Below are 17,805 nucleotides of genomic sequence, written 5' to 3' on the forward strand. Positions count from 1 at the left end.
TGTCTCTGTCAGGAGCGTCCATCTCAGCTGCGCCTTGTTCACAGCAAGGACAACAATCTGGCTAAAAATAGTGCGCTGTCTCGGACCTCCGCTGTCATCCCGATGCCCAGCGCCTGCGCTAGTCCACTGCGGCTGACGTCACATCCAGCATGGCGGTCAAGGTGACTCCGTCAATATTTCTTATCAGATAATAATTTTTAAAGGCAATAAAACGGCCGCGAGCTTTGCGCTGTCGGATGCCGAGGACGGCTCGTCTGCGCGGACGCTTGGGTTCAAATCCTCAGTCTGAAACGCAGCGGTGTCCTCCCCCCCTTTTATTTAAGCTCTACATCTTTACACAGGCGCATCTCTCCCGGCCTCGCAGAGACAGCTGTAATTTCTTTTTCTCTGCTGCTTTTTTCTGATTCTGGGAGATTTGATGGGATTTTGCTGTCTGAAAGGATCGCAGCACGGCTACTTCCATATGCAGTGCCAGGCTGTTGCTGTTAGTAGCCTGCGATCGATGCGTAAAAAGGGGGGAAAATCAAAGCTAAACTGTGACAGACTGAACTTCAGCTTTATTGATGGTAGAGTTGCCTGCTGGAGCTCCAAAAACTACAGGCATTAACGTGGTATGGTCAGTTTTTCAACTGCTTTTCATAACAAATTCCAACTTGTGTGTTACAGGTGCAAGCAACCAAAAGGGCAGACCCCCAAGACTTGAAGACTGTTTTTCTGAAGGTAAGGCTTGCTCCAGGATTAAAACTGTTTCTAATACTAACTCATATGAAATCAAACAAATACATTAAAAACCTACTGGTGCAGTGAGTGAGTAGTTTGTGTGGCGTCCACAGGGACACGTAGCTCTGTAAAGGTCACATAAATACTCTGACTAATTATGGATCAGCTACTACAGAGATTCGTCCTTGGCTTTAACTTTCTGCATGTGCAGAGTGTGTGTGCTTTTTATTTTATTTTTTTATCTTTAAAACTTAAAGAATTCCTCTTCGTTCTTCCGAGACAACCAATTCCCAGCATTAGCGTGTTAGTTTGTTTACCCCCACCAGGTCTTGTTTGGAGTGTCAACTTCTTAAGTCACCTTATGGTCCCTGAACATCTCTTCACTCTGCTAGAACAGGGCTGTGTAATTTGTGTTGCATATTCAGGTGGAAGAGTTAATTAGTGGAAGCTCATTCTGACTGCCTGTATAATTTGATTAAGAACTACTTGAGGCCTACTGCGCGGGTGAATAGATACACAATCATGTGATGGAGAAATGTGGCAATAAATTGCTCGGAATTAATATTTTCACTTAAAAAGATTAATTCAGCAGACTGCGTTGAATTGTCCTGAAAACACTTGGCGTGGGGGTCTCCTCCCACACTCTCAGCTGGGTTCATGTCGAACTCTCTCTGTCTGAGCTTGGCTCGGGCCCATGAGTTTGGCCTTTCTGTTGCCAGTTCATGTGGTGCTTGTGTTCCCAGAGCTATCTCTGCTCCAACTTGAAAACCAACCCGGGCTCTAAAAATGACCTTATGTCTTAGAGCGTGACCCAGATCTCCCGTTCAGCACGGCACTGTATTGCATGCTTTGCGTCAGCAGAGTGGAGTAAAACACATTTGCAACACAAGGCTCTGTTATATGCATTTTATTAACTGCAAGTAGATTTGGAGGTTAGAATTGCATATCATGAAACAGCAAGGATTTACACCACTTAATTTTTTTTATTTTTAAAATGTTGGACAGTTTTTCAATCTTTGCCGCTATAGGTTCTTGCCAGTCATCATTCCTAGAGTTTCAATCTGCATGTCAGGTGGAAGCTCTGGAATTTCTATGGAGCGTCCGAGTTGTCGTTTCTCTGGAGAAAGTTGGTGAGAGGCACTGTTGCATGGAGAGGATACTGATGGAAAGATGAGGTTCACTTTGGTTTTGGAGTAATACAGGCTATGCATCACCTTGTACTAAATCAAACTACCATGTGGTGTTGGAACACCTATGAATAAGGGATATTGCTTCTTCCCAAAACTCTGTTAACAAACTGCTGCCCAAACTTAGACATTAAGTGTGTCTAATTTGAAGGTAATGAAAAAATAATGTAAATTTGGAAGGATGCAAACTGTCAGAGTTGCAGTATCTTTTGCTCTCCAGGCTGAACATGCCCCATTCAGCTGACTAGGTTTAAAAGGATGGTTATGCCATACTGGGGCATGTAAGGAGATACTAGAAGCCTTGTAGGCTACTTTTGTCTGAGTTGGTATTTGTGGGGACTTTAAACAACGTTTTGTTGAGCTAATTTGTCTCTGACTGCAAAACTGAAGAACAACAGATAGGAAAGGGGTATCTTTTTAACAGCTGAGGTCTCACGGAGTACCCACAGTGGGACATATCTTTATTACTTCCAACAAGCAAGGCCTCTCACATCGGCTCCCCAGTAGTATTACCTCGAGACCGGAATACCAAAGCAACCGTCCTCATTAGACTTGTGTTTAGCCCTGTAACACCATATACCCCCAAAACACAAGGCATCCATAGATGTTCACGCTCAAATAAATCTCTACATAGTATACTGTGGCACAGCACGTTTCACACCACTGTACAGGATAAAACAACATAGAACATCATAGAAAAATGTATCCTGCTAACTTAAGACTTTGGATAAGCGGGCCTGTTCAAGTCCCTCACTGGTGAGATGAGTGAAACAAACATTTTCCCATCCCTGAGGAGCCCCTGAGAAAGGCCTTGAACCTCTCACACGGAGGCCACTGGAGCTGCTCAGCGGCCAGCAGATTGTATTGCAGCTTCCAGGTTTGAATGTGTGCAAGTGTGTGAGTGGGAACAGGGTGTTCCTGAAAAAGAGAGGGGCTGTCAGCAGCGTTGCTCTGAATGAGTAAGGGGTAAATCATTGTAATACAGTGTTCCTCTCACACAATAACACTTCTTTTTTTCTTTTTCTTTTTTTTTCTTTGCAATTTCAGTGGCACGGCATGCATCATTGTCTGTTATGTGTGTAGCAACATGTCTTTTGTACGAGAATGAGATTCATGGTTAGAATGAAGTCAAGAGATGACAAAGCTCAGAGATGCTTTTTCAATGCTGCCTGTCATTATGGCAAAGCTTTATATATATGCTTAAAATGCTCTATAGGGCCGATAAACTTAGATTCCTTTATGCTGTTAAAGGAAGCGGGATGCATCGTATTGTTACAGAGACAAGGGATATGTCCACATCTTCCTCTTTTTATGCACACAGTAAAATTTCAGCCTTACTGGTTCTCCGATTAAATGCACATATGGATCCACACTGAGTCTTGTTTATAGCTTGTCTGTTTCTTCTTTGCAGTATGCCAACGTGGTGCAGGATGGAGAGCATTACATGACCCCCAAGGACTTTGTGCAGCATTACCTGGGTCTGCATACACAGCCTCAACACAATCCCAAAACTGTGGAGCTGATAGCCGGAGTGGCTGACACCACCAAGGATGGGTGAGTAAGAACAAGTCGTGCGATGAAGGTTGCCATGAAGAGTTTGTTATGCTTAGATCTTTTATCTTTTGTTTTTGTTTTTTGCTATAAACAGATATTTATTTTAGTACATCAACAACCTGTCAAACGTTTTCTTTTCTTCACTGATAAATAAAGGATGGATAGATAGATAGATAGATAGATAGATAGATAGATAGATAGATATGCGTGTATATATATCAATGTATAACCAGTGTTAGTAACATTATTTCATTGGCTAGTTTGTGTTGTTGCTAAGAATGAAAACTGAAGCTTGGCTATAAAACGTATACCTTTAATGCTTTTTGTGCCTTGTCCTCAACGTCAGTCCGTGTCCTGGACACTGATATTGAAGATCCATATATGTTTCATCATTCATTTTTTTCTTTCTTCTCCAAACAGACTGATCTCTTTCCAGGAGTTTCTGGCCTTTGAGGCAGTTCTATGTGCCCCCGATGCCCTGTTCATAGTTGCCTTTCAGCTGTTTGACAAGACTGGTACAGGGAACATCTCATTTGGTATGTGCATGGTAGTTAATGTCAGTGTTTCAGCACAGAGGATAATTTAAACTGGATAATGTTATTATACCTACGTCTGACTTAAGATGTAGACCTGATGTAGATAATTAAAAGGAATTTAAAGTGCTTCTTGTTGAAAGAAAACATTGATGACATAATGATGAAAAACACTAAGAAACTACTGGGGTGGGGATGATTAAACACTGTAGAAGTTCTTTTTTTGTGTGTAAGCATGTATAGTCAATAAATATGGGAGTATCGGAGCTTTTGGGGGCTTCTTCTTTAGAGTATTAAATATGCTAGCAGTGAGACCTTTTTAAGGTCTCGTCTCTGGGCAGTGCTGCAATGAGCTGTGTGAAACATCACATTATACCCAGCTCCATTCGACATGAATCTAGTCTGTCATAAACCGAGAGAGTCTTACAAAGAAGCTGCTGTCGTGCTCTGGAATTGAGAGTAGAGCTTATACAGAAAATTTCCTGGAAGGACTCACGACCCTCAAAATGTAACAGCCTCTTCAGATTCGCCATCCAAACTGACTCTTTCATCTCCTTTAACTGGGTTCTCTGCAAAGGGAATGAGCACGCGAGATGGACATTACAGCTTCATCTTGCAGGTTTTTCCTTCTGTCTTTTGTTACTGCTCACTCGGGCCTCTCTCTTCCAGAGAATGTACGTGACATCTTCAGCCAGACTACAGTCCATCACCACATTCCCTTTAACTGGGACTGTGAGTTCATCAGGCTACACTTTGGCCATGAAAGGAACAAGAACCTCAGCTACACAGAGTTCACCCAATTTCTGCAGGTATGTATTTTTATCTTGGCGCTTTATGTCAAAACTGATGTGCAGCGTGTTAAAGGAATGAGCTAAATTTCACAGATGAGCATCGGTCCATTTTTAAAATTAAAGGAATGATTTTACATTTTGGAAATAAGTTCATTTGTTTAATCTGTGCTGTGTATGTTACGTCTACAGAAGCCAGATAACAGAAGCTGCATCTAGGCTTGTGAAATTTGTATCTCCTCTACTGCCATCTTGCTCGGAGGGGTGGGGCGGTGGGGTGGTTCATTTCATATCTCAGTTGGTAGACTGGTCCTTCTTTTTAGGCTGACTTAATACTACCTTCTGTCATTTAAATTGGCTCTAACTCTGTTGGTGTTCTTCTGCAGCTTTCATTACATGTCTGACGTTCACAGTTCTGTCTTTGTAATGACGAGATTTGTTAGATCAATTTTTAATTTTCACAAACTTTTTTTGGCAGAATATTACCGACAAGCAGATTGGTTAAATTCCTGCCAAAAGTTAAGCAGTATGGTGGAGCAGTGGGTGGTAGTTTCTCATCTTACACCAAGAAGGTTTGGGGTTTGAACCTGCTGCCTGGCTTTGCACGTTCTCCCTGTGACTGTGTGGGTTCTCTCTGGGTAATCTGGCTTTGACTTCCAGTCCAAAAACATGCACGTTAGGCAAATTGTTTATTGGCTGTAGATGTGAAAGTGCAAGCGCGCGATTTCTCCCAGGATCACATGAGATATCGTCTAGGATAGGCTTCAGCCCCCATGTGACTCAAAGTTGACTAAGCAATTGATGCTTAGTCAACTTTGGATGAATGGATGGAAACCAGTATTGCCAGTATTTTGTTATGGAAACAAATAATATTATTAATATTATAACAATAATATTATAAATATGGAATGGTGGACTGAAACAAAGTTGAAAACTAATGATGACCTGTGACCTCTGTAGACATATATACAATATATATTATGGAAAACTGCATTCCCTGTCAAACATGGCGGCCGCGTTGATGCATCTTCCAGTGAAACAGAAGTGACCCCTGCACTATCTACATGTGTACATCTGTGTTCAGAGGAGCCACTTTTCTTTTGCTTAGTCTAAAAAGTAGTATCTATCAAAAGGTTTTTAAAAAACACACAACAACATCACTATTCCAAAAAGTGTAAAATATACATCTCACGCTCTTTTCATGACTTTTTTTTTAAATTTAAGAACATGTCCCCTATAAATAAGTGCAAAAGTCTTTAAAGATAATACTTAATGAACATAATCCAACTTTCTCATCTAAATCTGATTAACCTCCTAGGACCCGTCGTCCACATATGTGGACATCACATTTTGGGTTATTTAGACCGAAATACTCAATTTTGCTCTACATGGGCCTGATATCCACTTACGAGGACATTATACTGCTACTGTTCTATCAAAACTTTAAACGAATATCCTCATATGTGGCTCTTATTTTTCTTAAAAACAAAAATAAGGTTAAAAAAAAAAATCTGGTAATTGGGCCCCAATGTGACCAAATATCAAAGAGAAATTAAAAATGCATGCCGTGGAAGAGTTCGGGTCTTAGGAGGTTAATTTAGTATCTTCTGTATTTAAAGTAAACAGTTTGTACAGAAAAGCAGCCAAAAGTGCTTCAATAGCATCAGAAAACATGAAGTCGTTTCTCCTGTGGGGATTTCATCCCACTTGGGGTCAAATTGGACTATATGCCATGCATATAGTTGGCATAACTAAAAGGGAGGGGAGTGTAATCAGTAGTTCTGGGGGTTTGAGGGAGCCTGTTGTGCCATTAAGACAGTTAAAGTTGGGCATCAGTTTAGCCCACTTGTTGAGCAGGCGCCCATTCAGTTGCAGCTGACATGCAGTGGCCCAGGTTTCAATCCAGTCTGCAGCCCTTTGCTATGTGTCCTCCCTTGCTTTCTCTCTCCTTCCTAACTTCGCTTCACTGTTAAACTGTCAAACAATGCCCAAAAATTGCTATTTTTCTTGATTGATTATTGCCCGGTGTGTGTGTGTGTGTGTGTGTTGTCAAAAAGAAAAAGCGGGAGCGGGGCTAGTGCAGCGACCTGGTTCAGAGTCGAGGGCTGTGGTCTGAGGCAGAAGCTGGGTGGTCCAAGAGTTATGCAGGCTGCACTCTGTCTCCACTTCAGTGTGGGATCTCTCAGAGCGCTTTGTGGTTTATCATACTTGACTGGAGCTTCCCACCACTACACCAAACACTCCTCTGCGTGCGGAATTTCATCTATATGTATCATTTTTATTGTCTTGTTTTCTGTCATGTCCGAGCACATTACATGTCTTCTAAGCGTTACTTGAAATTGATGCAAGTAGATCCGATTGTTATTGAAAGTTAGGGCTCTTTCACAGGAATGTGAAACTTCAGTGAGTTCACAGAGTGTTTGTAAGTCTAAAAAAAGTACATGTCTGTGTAATGAGTATCATGACCAGTTTTGAGCATTCTAATCAGCAAACATTGTGAGAATAAATCCACTGATTAGGTTATCAGAGCAAGAATATGAGGATGAAGAAGCACCTCGGTGTTGGAGTTCCTCCACAGTCCTCTGGTTATACGCGATGAGCTTTGACAGCAGACACTGACCCGGGGTCAGCCTCCCCTGCATCCCCTTCTGATTGCACGGTTGTCATATTGAATCATCTTGTTGCGGACACACCTGCCAGCCGCCTCGGCAGCCGCTCAGCTCGAATGCGGGATCAGACTACCCGGGACGTGGTTTTCATTAGTCTCTGGAGAAACGACTGCTATTAACAAAAAAGAAAATCTGTCTAACACGGTCACATCTCATGACTTTCACATCTGTTTAACACTGATATTATTGTACTTTCTTCTTCCAAGGTTCTGGGAACGCACTCTGCTTCTTTTTTTTTTTCCTTTTTAGCATCTTAACCTTGTGTGTCTGTGTGTGCTACAGGAGCTGCAGCTTGAGCACGCCCGCCAGGCATTTGCACAAAAAGACAAGAGCAAAAGCGGCACCATCACTGCCTTGGACTTCAGTGACATCATGGCCACCATCAGGCACCACATGCTGACTCCGTTTGTCGAGGAGAATCTGGTTTCAGTTGAGTTATTACATTTTCCTTTTTTAAACAGTGACACAAGAATTCACAGTTAGCATCTGTGTTAGTGATTTATGTCTTACTGAGCTGCTGTCATTTAGCTGGTTAAGGAAGATTTGAAGGAACATAATAAGATCCATCCGTAGTCCCTCCTATCCAGTAGGTCTGACAGGCTTTTGGTCTTGCTGTAGGCTGCGGGAGGGAGCACCTCCCACATGGTGAGCTTCTCCTACTTCAATGCCTTCAATGCTCTCCTCAACAACATGGAGCTGATCCGCAAGATTTACAGCACGGTGGCGGGCACGCACAAAGACACTCTCGTCACCAAAGGTACTGCCGAGCGTCTCCCGAAATAATCACGTCTGCATCGTAAATGTGATGTGAGATGTTCGATCATATTTTAACTTTCTTGACAGAGTGGTGTGAGTGAACACTCAGGAAACATTTACTGTAGCACTAAATTACTAAGGTAAATGAACATTTTCAATCTGGTAATCAGATCATCCCCTCCCCTCCCCACACATGTATACCTGAGTAACTGATAGTCGTTCTGTCAGTCACATTTGTTCCCAGTTGTGTTTCCCATTCAGATGCAAACTTTAGACTTCTGCTTCCTCTTCATTGGTATTTCGCCTTGTAGAAAAGACTTTGAGCAAACAGTATTTGCAAATAATTATTGTTATTTGTTGCCGAGCATGTCAAATATCATTAAGTTTAAAGCGAGCACTTGCATGTCTGCTGTCCTTCACCGAAAAGTATATCATTGTACACCTCGAGCATACTTGTAACTAAAGGTGTGGAGGAAGTGAATAACAAACTCTTTCCCCTCTCTCAACAACTACCATTAGGTTTCCTTTTAGAACGACCACCTGATGGCAATGGAGTTTCTCAGCAGGCAGCAGTAAAGAAGTGAATATAAATCCCATATAGCAGAGCCGTGCAGGGTGCTGCTGAGAGTGGTTCAGTTAGTGGTAGTCGAGGAAGAAGTAAAGCACACACAGGACTGGTTTTAATGGTTTTAAAAAATTTTCTGCAACAAAGAGCCACATAAAGAAAAAAATACAAGGACCATTATTTGCAAATACTATATAACACAAACCTCCAGTAGAAAATAACTAATGTTTTTATCCTCTCGGCCTCATGTCTGATGTTTGAAATCCAGTTTGTGTGACTGCATCGTCTCCTGTCTTTGTTAAATTGTAGAGGAGTTTGTTCATGCTGCAAATAAGTTTGGTCAAATCACTCCGATGGAAATTGACATCCTGTATCAGCTCGTTGGTCTCCACTCTCACTCTGGGTAAGATCTCCAGTTATTCTGTTGTCACCTGTGGAGTTGGTTTATTGGTCAGTGAACATATTTCAGGCTACAACACGTTTACACTAAAGAGTAACAAGACTTTACTGGACAACAGTTTATAATAAGGTGCTTGTATTTACCATTAGCTTATTTCCATGCTTATGTGAAATCTGTATTTCAAACATTTTGCAATTAGCAGGCCATTAAGAGATTACCTCTCAATAACTCAACTGCTTTATAAGTTCACTTAATATAGATTTATTAAAAAAAAATATGAACCCTAGTTTAGTTGTATTACGTTACACCAGTGATGCTCAAATAATAGCGCTAGTAGTACTTTCACAGTAACTAAAGGCTCAACTCATTTAAAAAAAAACAACTACAAAAAAAGCAAGAAAATACAGTTAATTAAAGAACTGATTGACCTGGACAGGTTTGTATGGAAGCTTCCATAGGTTTGTGCAGAAAAGTTATTTTTAAATAAAAACAGGATTGCGTAAATGATAAAAATCGGTAAATAAACAAGTACGTAGGGAAAAAAGTTGTACACCCCACTAAAAGTGTTGTCCGCTCACTGCATAATAGATAATCAAAGGAAAGACCTATCGAAAATTTAGATTTAAAAACTAGGAAATTCTTGACTAAAGGTGTAATTAGGTTGAATTTATTGAGCAAACATGAGCATATTAAGAAAAAACTAGTTAGCTAAACATAATGGAAGGAGTGGTTGAAATTAAAAGCTTATATTTATAGATAAGCAGTTGAGACAGTTTACTAACCATAACTGATAAATGGTGAAGTGAATCTAATGGGAAAGAGTAAATGGTAACCTGGTCCAGTTCCATACTGAACACATTACAGTGCAATGACCCGGTTCTCGGGTCTGTGGGGGGACGTTATTATAACAGCAACCACTGCATTTGACTGTATTTAATAAGTGTTATTAAAGAAGAATGACCGTCCCGACTCCTGAGTAAAACATACATTATAAAGAAAAACACTAGGAGGATATTGATGGAAAACCTTTAGTTAATGACCTACAAATTGAAGAATGTTTTCATGTATATGAAGCATTAATAAGTGTTTTATAATTATTCATGAAGATTTACTGAAAAAGTAGTACACATGCTAATAAACAGATGTCTAATAGTGAATATTTGTACTGTAATATACAATGTTTCTTTTATTTGTACCTGTTCATGTTGGACAAGCTGAAAAAGTGCTCTTGTACATAGTGCGGCATTTAAATTTGTAACTAAATTATGAATATGTTCTCATTAAAAGGGTACAAAAAGAAACTTGGACAAACTTCCTTAATATTTTATTTTTTTTCTGTAGTGTTTATGTGTATAAATGGGGAAATAATTATTCCAGCTCCTGGATTAACTTGGGTGGTTTTTGACTGTGTAATTTTTTTAAATGTAGTTTGGATTTCTAGCAGACTAATGCTTTCCTAAATTGCCAAAGTCCGACCTGCATATATGTGAGGAATACATGAAATGGAACGAACCAAACTCGAGGTGGAGTCCAAAGAAGTGCAGAAATGTTCTTTTCCACTGTCATTAATGCAGTCGCCCAGGTAGCTTCTCCTGCTATTCCCTCAAATTTACATTTACACAAGCTCGTGTTTTTATTCTAAGCCGACACGAATGGAATGAATATGTTATAAACATCTGTTTATTGGTCGTAAAGATAAAGTTATTGCTCATTCTGTTTAACAATGGTTGCTCCAGTGGCTGATTAACAAGACACACATAAAACATGAATGCAGTCTTTATGATGCATCAGACCAGCGGGGGATACTTGGATCTCCAGCATTTAGTAACAAAACACTTTCATTTACTCATTGGGCCCCTTCCAGCTTTGTTTGTCTGTTGTGTGTATAAGCTTGAGTAGCAGGAACTTTAAGTTATATGGCAGTAAAAGGTCTGTGGAAAATCTTACATCACTGGCTGCCGCTCAGAGTAGATGCACGGCTTTCTGCTTTTTCCTGGACTAAATCCCTTTCTCTCTCCCCCTCAAGGCGGCTGAACCACGCAGATATCGAGAGAGTTGCCCCGCTGGAGGAAGGAGACATGCCATACCACCTAGCAGAGAGCCACAGACAGGTAGCCTGAGTGACTCCTCTAATACACCTCACATCCTCCTGCCTTTCATCAAAGCCTTTCCCACTTCTTCGCCCTGCTTCCTTCTCAGAAAGAAGCGAGAAAAAGGAAGACTGTTCAGTCGCTGAATTAGCAGAGTGCCCATGTTTTTCTTCCCTTGTGAAGTGCATTTCTTTAACTCCCAGATAAAAGTACTCCAATTATAGTCAAAGAGGAAGAATGGATTGTTGCATTGCGCCTCTCCATGAAAGGCACTGCCTATTTTATTCAGTATGGCTGTACATACACATCAGCTGCAATCACACATCTGAGACGCTAATAAGAGGCTTTTATCAGTGTGGGGCTTGAGAAGTTTTAGGAGCCTTTAGCAAAGTCTGCTAATGGCAGGAGGGGAGTGGGAGTCAAGGTGGATGTGGCAGAACAAAATAGTTCCTGCCTCCACCGGATAACACGGCTCTATATCAGGCTGTGGTCAGAGCTTTCAGGCCACTCCTGGGACTCGTGCTCAGAGGTCTGGAATTTGATTCCTTTGGGGGGGATGCTGCAATTCTCAGCCTTGCCCTTCTGTGGAAGTAGGCTAATTGTTTAAACCCTTTGATCAAGACCTCGATCTTGTTAGCATGCAACTCTGGGTGGAAGCATCTGGGAAGAGGGAAAAAAAAAAAGATCTTCTCCACTCCCTGCTCATCTGGTGGCAGGAGAAGTTGCTAAATACATCGACTTGCACACACATTTGACGATGTCTCGCTCGGACTGTGTAATATTCATGTAGATTCTTATCTGGACATGGAAAAGGGTTGTGAGGCTAATCAGTTCCCAGTGTAAACAAAGGCATTTGCTTTCAACATCAAACACCAATCCTGAGATCAAGTGGATAAGGGAGAAATTATGCTTTGTTATAAAAATAAAAGAAGACATTTTTAGCTTTTAGCCTCCCACATGTCGCATGCGTGGAAAACTCAGCCGCAGGTTCACACAGTCATTTACTGTATCCAGAGCTAGTCTGTCTGTGACATTTAATACAGGCTGATGATGAATCAGACATTATGTGACATGTCTGCATTCCATCGCCTTCCTCCGCCGTTGAGTACTCTATAGCATTTTTCTTTCCACAATGTATCTGGTTCGCTATAGTTTAATAGCCAGCCGATTCATGTTTAGTGTCTGATCCCCCCTCCTGTCTTTCTCCAGATTCATTTGACCGCTGGTGTCTTTTTCTCCTATACAGCACGCTCACGAAACGTCTCGGCCCATCTGGCTCCAGGCTGCGGAGTCTGCCTACAGGTTTTCTCTGGGCTCAATCGCTGGAGGTGAGTGACATGTCTGCGGCGGAGCCCCCGGCCCGCCCGAGCGGTAACCTTAGCCGGCTGGCTGCCGCGCCGAGGCCCCGGGGCCGACCATTGTCCTGCAGGGAGAAGGGCTGTGATGTGAGGCTCCGGCATTGTGCTGCCGTGCCACCGTGGCTCCAGGCTGTCGTTGGAGTCGAAGCTTTGGAATGACACAAATCTTCCGGAACCGCACTCCCTGGAATCTCCCTCTCTAATTACGCTGGGGGGAACTGATACAAGGAACTTCTGACATAACTGCCCCTCAGATAGGAACACGGCCTTTGTATGTGTGTGTGTGCACTTGTTCTCCTTAAATACGCAAAGAGTTTTCAGTCATCATTCAGCAGAAGCCAATTCAGGCCAGGTCAGAGAGAGATATACTGTAAGTCATGAGGCATACAGAGAAACCACCAGGAATGAGCTGTTTCTCACGCACTGTGCTGCTTTCTCTGTTTGCACGTTTGGGAATCATCATTACAGCAGGCCTTGATGCCAAACAAGACATGGCGAGTGTAACTGATAACAACAGTTTAGTGCAGTGTTGCTCAAACTTTTTCTGGCAAGCTTCCCTTCAGGAGTTGAGAAAGTTCACACCCGCCAAACCGCGATTTTTAACAGTTATTTACAATAACAATAAAGGCTCGAAGGTGCATTCTTTTGAAATAACAGAGAACATAAAAGCTTCAACACTCTTCTCTCCTTACTTTTCCACAAATCCTTCTCATTAAACTTGATTTCATCTTGTATTTTTCACCCAGTCGTCCACTTTGCAGGACTTCCTACTCTAAGCTTTATGATGATTTCTTTGAAGTGGTAAACCATCCCCAAATGTAGCTGCAGAATTATTGCTGTACATCTCAGTTGTGTAGGACTCTAGATAAATAAAGTGATGGCTTGTATGCATTAGAGGGCTTCCCAAGGGCTGTCCAATATCAACAGGTTATTAATTGAGTTAAAAAAAAATTAAAAAGTAATAGTAATTCATTGTTAGAAGCACAAAGATCAAACATTTACTAGCTTGTCTAGACTGAAAAAAGGGGGGGTTTCTTTGTCATTTTGGGTTTTCTTGTCTGCCAGTTGCACAAATCAGAAAACAAACTGCAGCTCTTTTTGTCACATTTGCCACAAGTAAAATGTGAATTTGGTTTCTGAATTGTTTAGATGCTCAAAAAAAATCTTTCCAAAATAGCAGAAACCCCCCCAAAACTAGTTCATTGTGTGTTTTTTTTTTTTATTTATTTATTTTTTTTAATGTTTGTAGCTGCCGGCGCTACGGCTGTGTACCCTATTGACCTGGTGAAGACGCGCATGCAGAACCAGCGCTCCACCGGCTCCTTTGTAGGAGAGCTGATGTACAAGAACAGCTTCGACTGCGCAAAGAAAGTGCTCCGTTACGAGGGCTTCTTCGGCTTTTACAGAGGTAATCATTTACAGATTTATTTTTTTCAGTAAATGAAAAGACCTGAAATCTCTGTGCAAGCCAACATGTGGGTGTCGTGCAAAACAAACCATCTGATGGGAAAGCATCAACATTCGCCAGCGCGCTAATATCGGGAGCATGGTTCGCTAATTGATACCAGAAACCTTTGCCCTCCCTGTTCAGCAGTGAATAAAGCAACACCCAGGGGTCACGTTTTCATTATCTCCTGGGAGAGTTGCCCGAGGAGAATGACCAGCAGTATTCATGTAGCAACAGCAGCAGCGGTGTCTGATCTGCCTCTGCCTGAGTGGTGATAATGGTGCTGAAGGCTTGTGATATACAACACTTCTTTCATATGAGGGAAGTCAAGACTGCCATCTACTGCTGCCTCTACCGCTGCAGCGCTTTGTTGCTCTGATCTGCGTCCCCCTGCCCTCCTTCCTCATCTCTTGCACATGATAAGAGGGTGATTGACTCAGAGACAGACACGCTCGGCTGTTTTCTGGCTGCACACCAGCAGCAGTCACTCAGCAGCTCCTTCAGAAGTTTATCTGGCCTGATGAAGGACAGACGGTGAAACAGTATGGCAGTTATCGCCACTGTAGCACCCAGCCTCCCCCCTCGATCTTGTACGTGACCACACAGCTCTCTCTGTTCCCCGCTAACAGCAGGATCAAGTCTCCGCGATGCTGATCCCATATGGAGCAGCCGTGTCATATTTTTGGGGACTTTTGTTCAATTTCAGTGGGACCTTTGTATGCTGGTGCATCAGCTGTATCAGGCACCATCTGTAAATATTTATGGGTTTGTTTTACACGCACAAGAACCCCGCAGCTTATATTGTTCTAGCTGTCAGTGGATGTATTCATTCAGCAAAGATACAAAAAAAAAAGTGCATTCATTTCCAGCCAGACTGTCTCTCTTTCTCTCTCTCTCTGTCAGGTATTCTAATGGTATCTATGAATAATATTTTGCAGGTCTCCTCCCGCAGCTCATTGGCGTTGCCCCGGAGAAAGCTATCAAACTCACGGCAAGTCATTCCACTGCATAGCTTAGAGTGCTCAAAAAGTTGTTCTGAACGATTCATTGTGAATGGAAAAAAACATGCAAAGAAGAAGAGACACACTTTGCAATCAAGATGCGACTGCAACCACAAGTTAACATTAATGCCCTGCCATCAAGACTGCGATTGTGTCTCATCTGACTTCTTCTTCTTCTTCTTCTTCTTTGTGTCTCCTTTCCTTTATTTTTTCTTCTTTTCTTCAGGTGAACGATTTTGTCAGAGACAAGTTCACCAACCAGGATGATACCATCCCTCTTCCTGCAGAGATTCTGGCTGGTGGATGTGTAAGCATTACTGAGGCGATCATCATTCAAATTCACTCTGTAGATGAACTCAAAACCGAGCGAAGGGACACCTTAAAGATAAGCGATGTATGCATGAGTAAAAAAAAAATAGTGCAGTGATTATGTGCGTTTTGTAGTCTTGGGTTCATAAGTAAGTACAGAAATGAAATGTGTAAGTATTTCAGATCCAAAGCTAAACTGATACTGCTCTTTTAGTGTTTTAATTTTTGTTTTAACATATGTGAAGGGTGAGAAATGTATTTAACATGCATGAAACGATCATTATATGCCGTGCGGATGAGGTATTCAACTTTACTTAAAGGTGTTATATGTAAGTACGTTGGGTTTTTTTTAAACATCCCTCCATCATGTCTGCCCTCAGTGTCATTTAGCTGCATCTCCAGTGAGTCTCTAAAATATCTCCAGTGGATGGATCCAGCTCCACCAGCTGCAGCTGGGAAGCCCAAGATGGGGGAGCTGGTTCTGCTCTGCATAGTAACACGGGAACCAGATCTCTTATTTGTTGCAAGTTGAGGTCGGCATGTCAGAGAGACTGAATGTGGAGGCAGCTGAATGAAATCTAGGACTACCACAATATTAATCTTACCTGTCGGTAGTAAGGATGAGCATTTCAGGCGCATAATGCTTTCAGTATTCTTCATGTACTGCCTTGCTGTGCCAGGCTTTTGCCATTCTAGTTCAGTTTTTAGCTTAATGACCATTTAAATATTTGTAAATCATGACCATCCATAGCTGTCAGGTAGGAAAACACAAATATCTTTCAAAATAAAATACTTGTGTAAAGCCAATTAAAATAAGAGTATCAAAACATTCTACAAGTCCACATCCTGCATCACCATCCAGAGAGGTCAGTTAAAAGTACAAATATATAAAAAGTATATATCTTTATTGTTACTAACGAGGCCTGCAGCACTTGTTCACTTCAATCATGTATTTAAACAGACACGTATGTTAAGTTTCACTTACTGCTATTCTTTTTATCTTCACTACATGAGTGTATATAGTCCATCCATTCATCAGAAACACAAAAGAAATGATAATATACACATACGTTTAAGACGAGGTAATCAATCAGACACTATTACTATCACTGTTTGATGAACACTTATTAACAAACATGGATGACAGCACTTTCCAGTGGCCCCAAAGTGCCACTGCACTACAAATTGAGCAAAATGTATTTACAAACAATGCACACTTATCATAGATCAGCTACTGTGCATAATCTAAACAAATTATTAGTATATAATTATTCCCAAAAGCTATAAACATGTTGATAATCCTGGTACCCTAGGCAGGTTGTACAGTGAGTTTCATCCAGACTGATCAATGTGTCTAAGAGGAACAGACATACATATGCCACAATCATAAAAGTAAGATATTATTGCATGATGAGTAAGTAGTTTTTTGCAGGTCAGAACATTATAAATACATAGTACAGAAAGAAGTGTTTCCCTCTTTAATGTGGTGATGTGGAGTAATGAAAAGAGTAGACTATAGTCACCCTGTCTTTGCACCTAAGCAGAGTGCTTGATGCACTTTTACAGTCCCACAGAAGAAAAATGACACTCCTGTTTTGTTGTAATGTTTTGTGCGTATGTTTCTGGTTGTAACCACACCATTTAAAGGAGAAGGTGCCCCGGCTTGTTTAAAGTTTTTGAAAGACAAGTCTTTCACCTGCGTTTGGATCTTTGTGAGGTGTCCGTTTTGGATTTGTAAACACAGGGAGGCATCGTGGTTTTATTTCATTTCATTTACAGATTTTTGCTTTAAATTGAATCTGACTTCATTTGCCAGTGTGTTTACTGTTGCCATGGTGACTCTTATTAAGTGAGAGAGGTTGCTATAATTCAGCGTCTAATGTCAGCACATCGGAAGTTTCCCAAAACAGAAACTATGATTGTGAATCGTCTGAAATGGCGACTGCGGTCAGGTGTGATTCCTTTTTCTGTGTAGCAATTTGTCATTGCATCATCGGATTAAAGATGCCTCTGTGCCGGCTGTGCTGAAATAAAGCAGGAGCGCTGTGGAGCAGAGGCCGCAGGTTGGACTCAGAGGAGCTGAGGTCTGCGGGGTCGTGACCCCTGTCAGGGTGCAATTGAAGGAAGAGGCCCTGGAGGGCCCTGGATGAAGCGGGGTCTAGCTCATTGTGATTGAGTTTGACAACGCGGTACGAACCTGAGGCGTAGTCACCGTGCAGGTCTTTGCACAGGATGAGGATGGTGTCCACTACAATGCTTGCTGCGAAGAAGTTATTCCATCTGTGGACCCTGATAGAAATGTATTTTATGACTTTCCCCATATTCTCGTGTTGCTTCATGAGAGTTTGAAGTCTGCTTAATCTGATAATTTGTTAAATAATTGCTTCCACCAGACAGAACTGAAGGAGATAAAAGGGAGCAGACGAGT

The 17,805-nt window shown here is 41.6% G+C and overlaps 1 protein-coding gene across 2 annotated transcripts in view; it reads left to right on the forward strand.

Annotated features, from left to right (window-relative positions):
* Positions 1-17,805, forward strand: part of LOC146690864 (electrogenic aspartate/glutamate antiporter SLC25A12, mitochondrial-like) — a 21,788-nt gene continuing 3,983 nt past the window's right edge. The window contains exons 1-13 of one of the 2 annotated variants that reach the window (XM_085433996.1): positions 1-161; positions 667-720; positions 3,319-3,461; positions 3,882-3,997; positions 4,664-4,803; positions 7,734-7,880; positions 8,070-8,208; positions 9,082-9,175; positions 11,199-11,283; positions 12,509-12,590; positions 13,870-14,028; positions 15,006-15,058; positions 15,295-15,375. In XM_085433996.1, the coding sequence (XP_085290122.1) occupies positions 150-161; positions 667-720; positions 3,319-3,461; positions 3,882-3,997; positions 4,664-4,803; positions 7,734-7,880; positions 8,070-8,208; positions 9,082-9,175; positions 11,199-11,283; positions 12,509-12,590; positions 13,870-14,028; positions 15,006-15,058; positions 15,295-15,375 (1,305 nt within the window). In that variant the 5' untranslated portion in view covers positions 1-149. Of the gene's footprint in view, positions 162-391; positions 567-666; positions 721-3,318; positions 3,462-3,881; positions 3,998-4,663; positions 4,804-7,733; positions 7,881-8,069; positions 8,209-9,081; positions 9,176-11,198; positions 11,284-12,508; positions 12,591-13,869; positions 14,029-15,005; positions 15,059-15,294; positions 15,376-17,805 lie in introns of those variants that run through there. The other variant, XM_085433997.1, reaches the window with a different exon arrangement.

Source organism: Copadichromis virginalis, linkage group LG16, assembly GCF_057382275.1.
Source record: "Copadichromis virginalis isolate Kocher_CV1m ecotype Utaka linkage group LG16, C_Virginalis_male_GT1.1, whole genome shotgun sequence".
Taxonomy (NCBI): Eukaryota; Metazoa; Chordata; class Actinopteri; order Cichliformes; family Cichlidae; genus Copadichromis; species Copadichromis virginalis.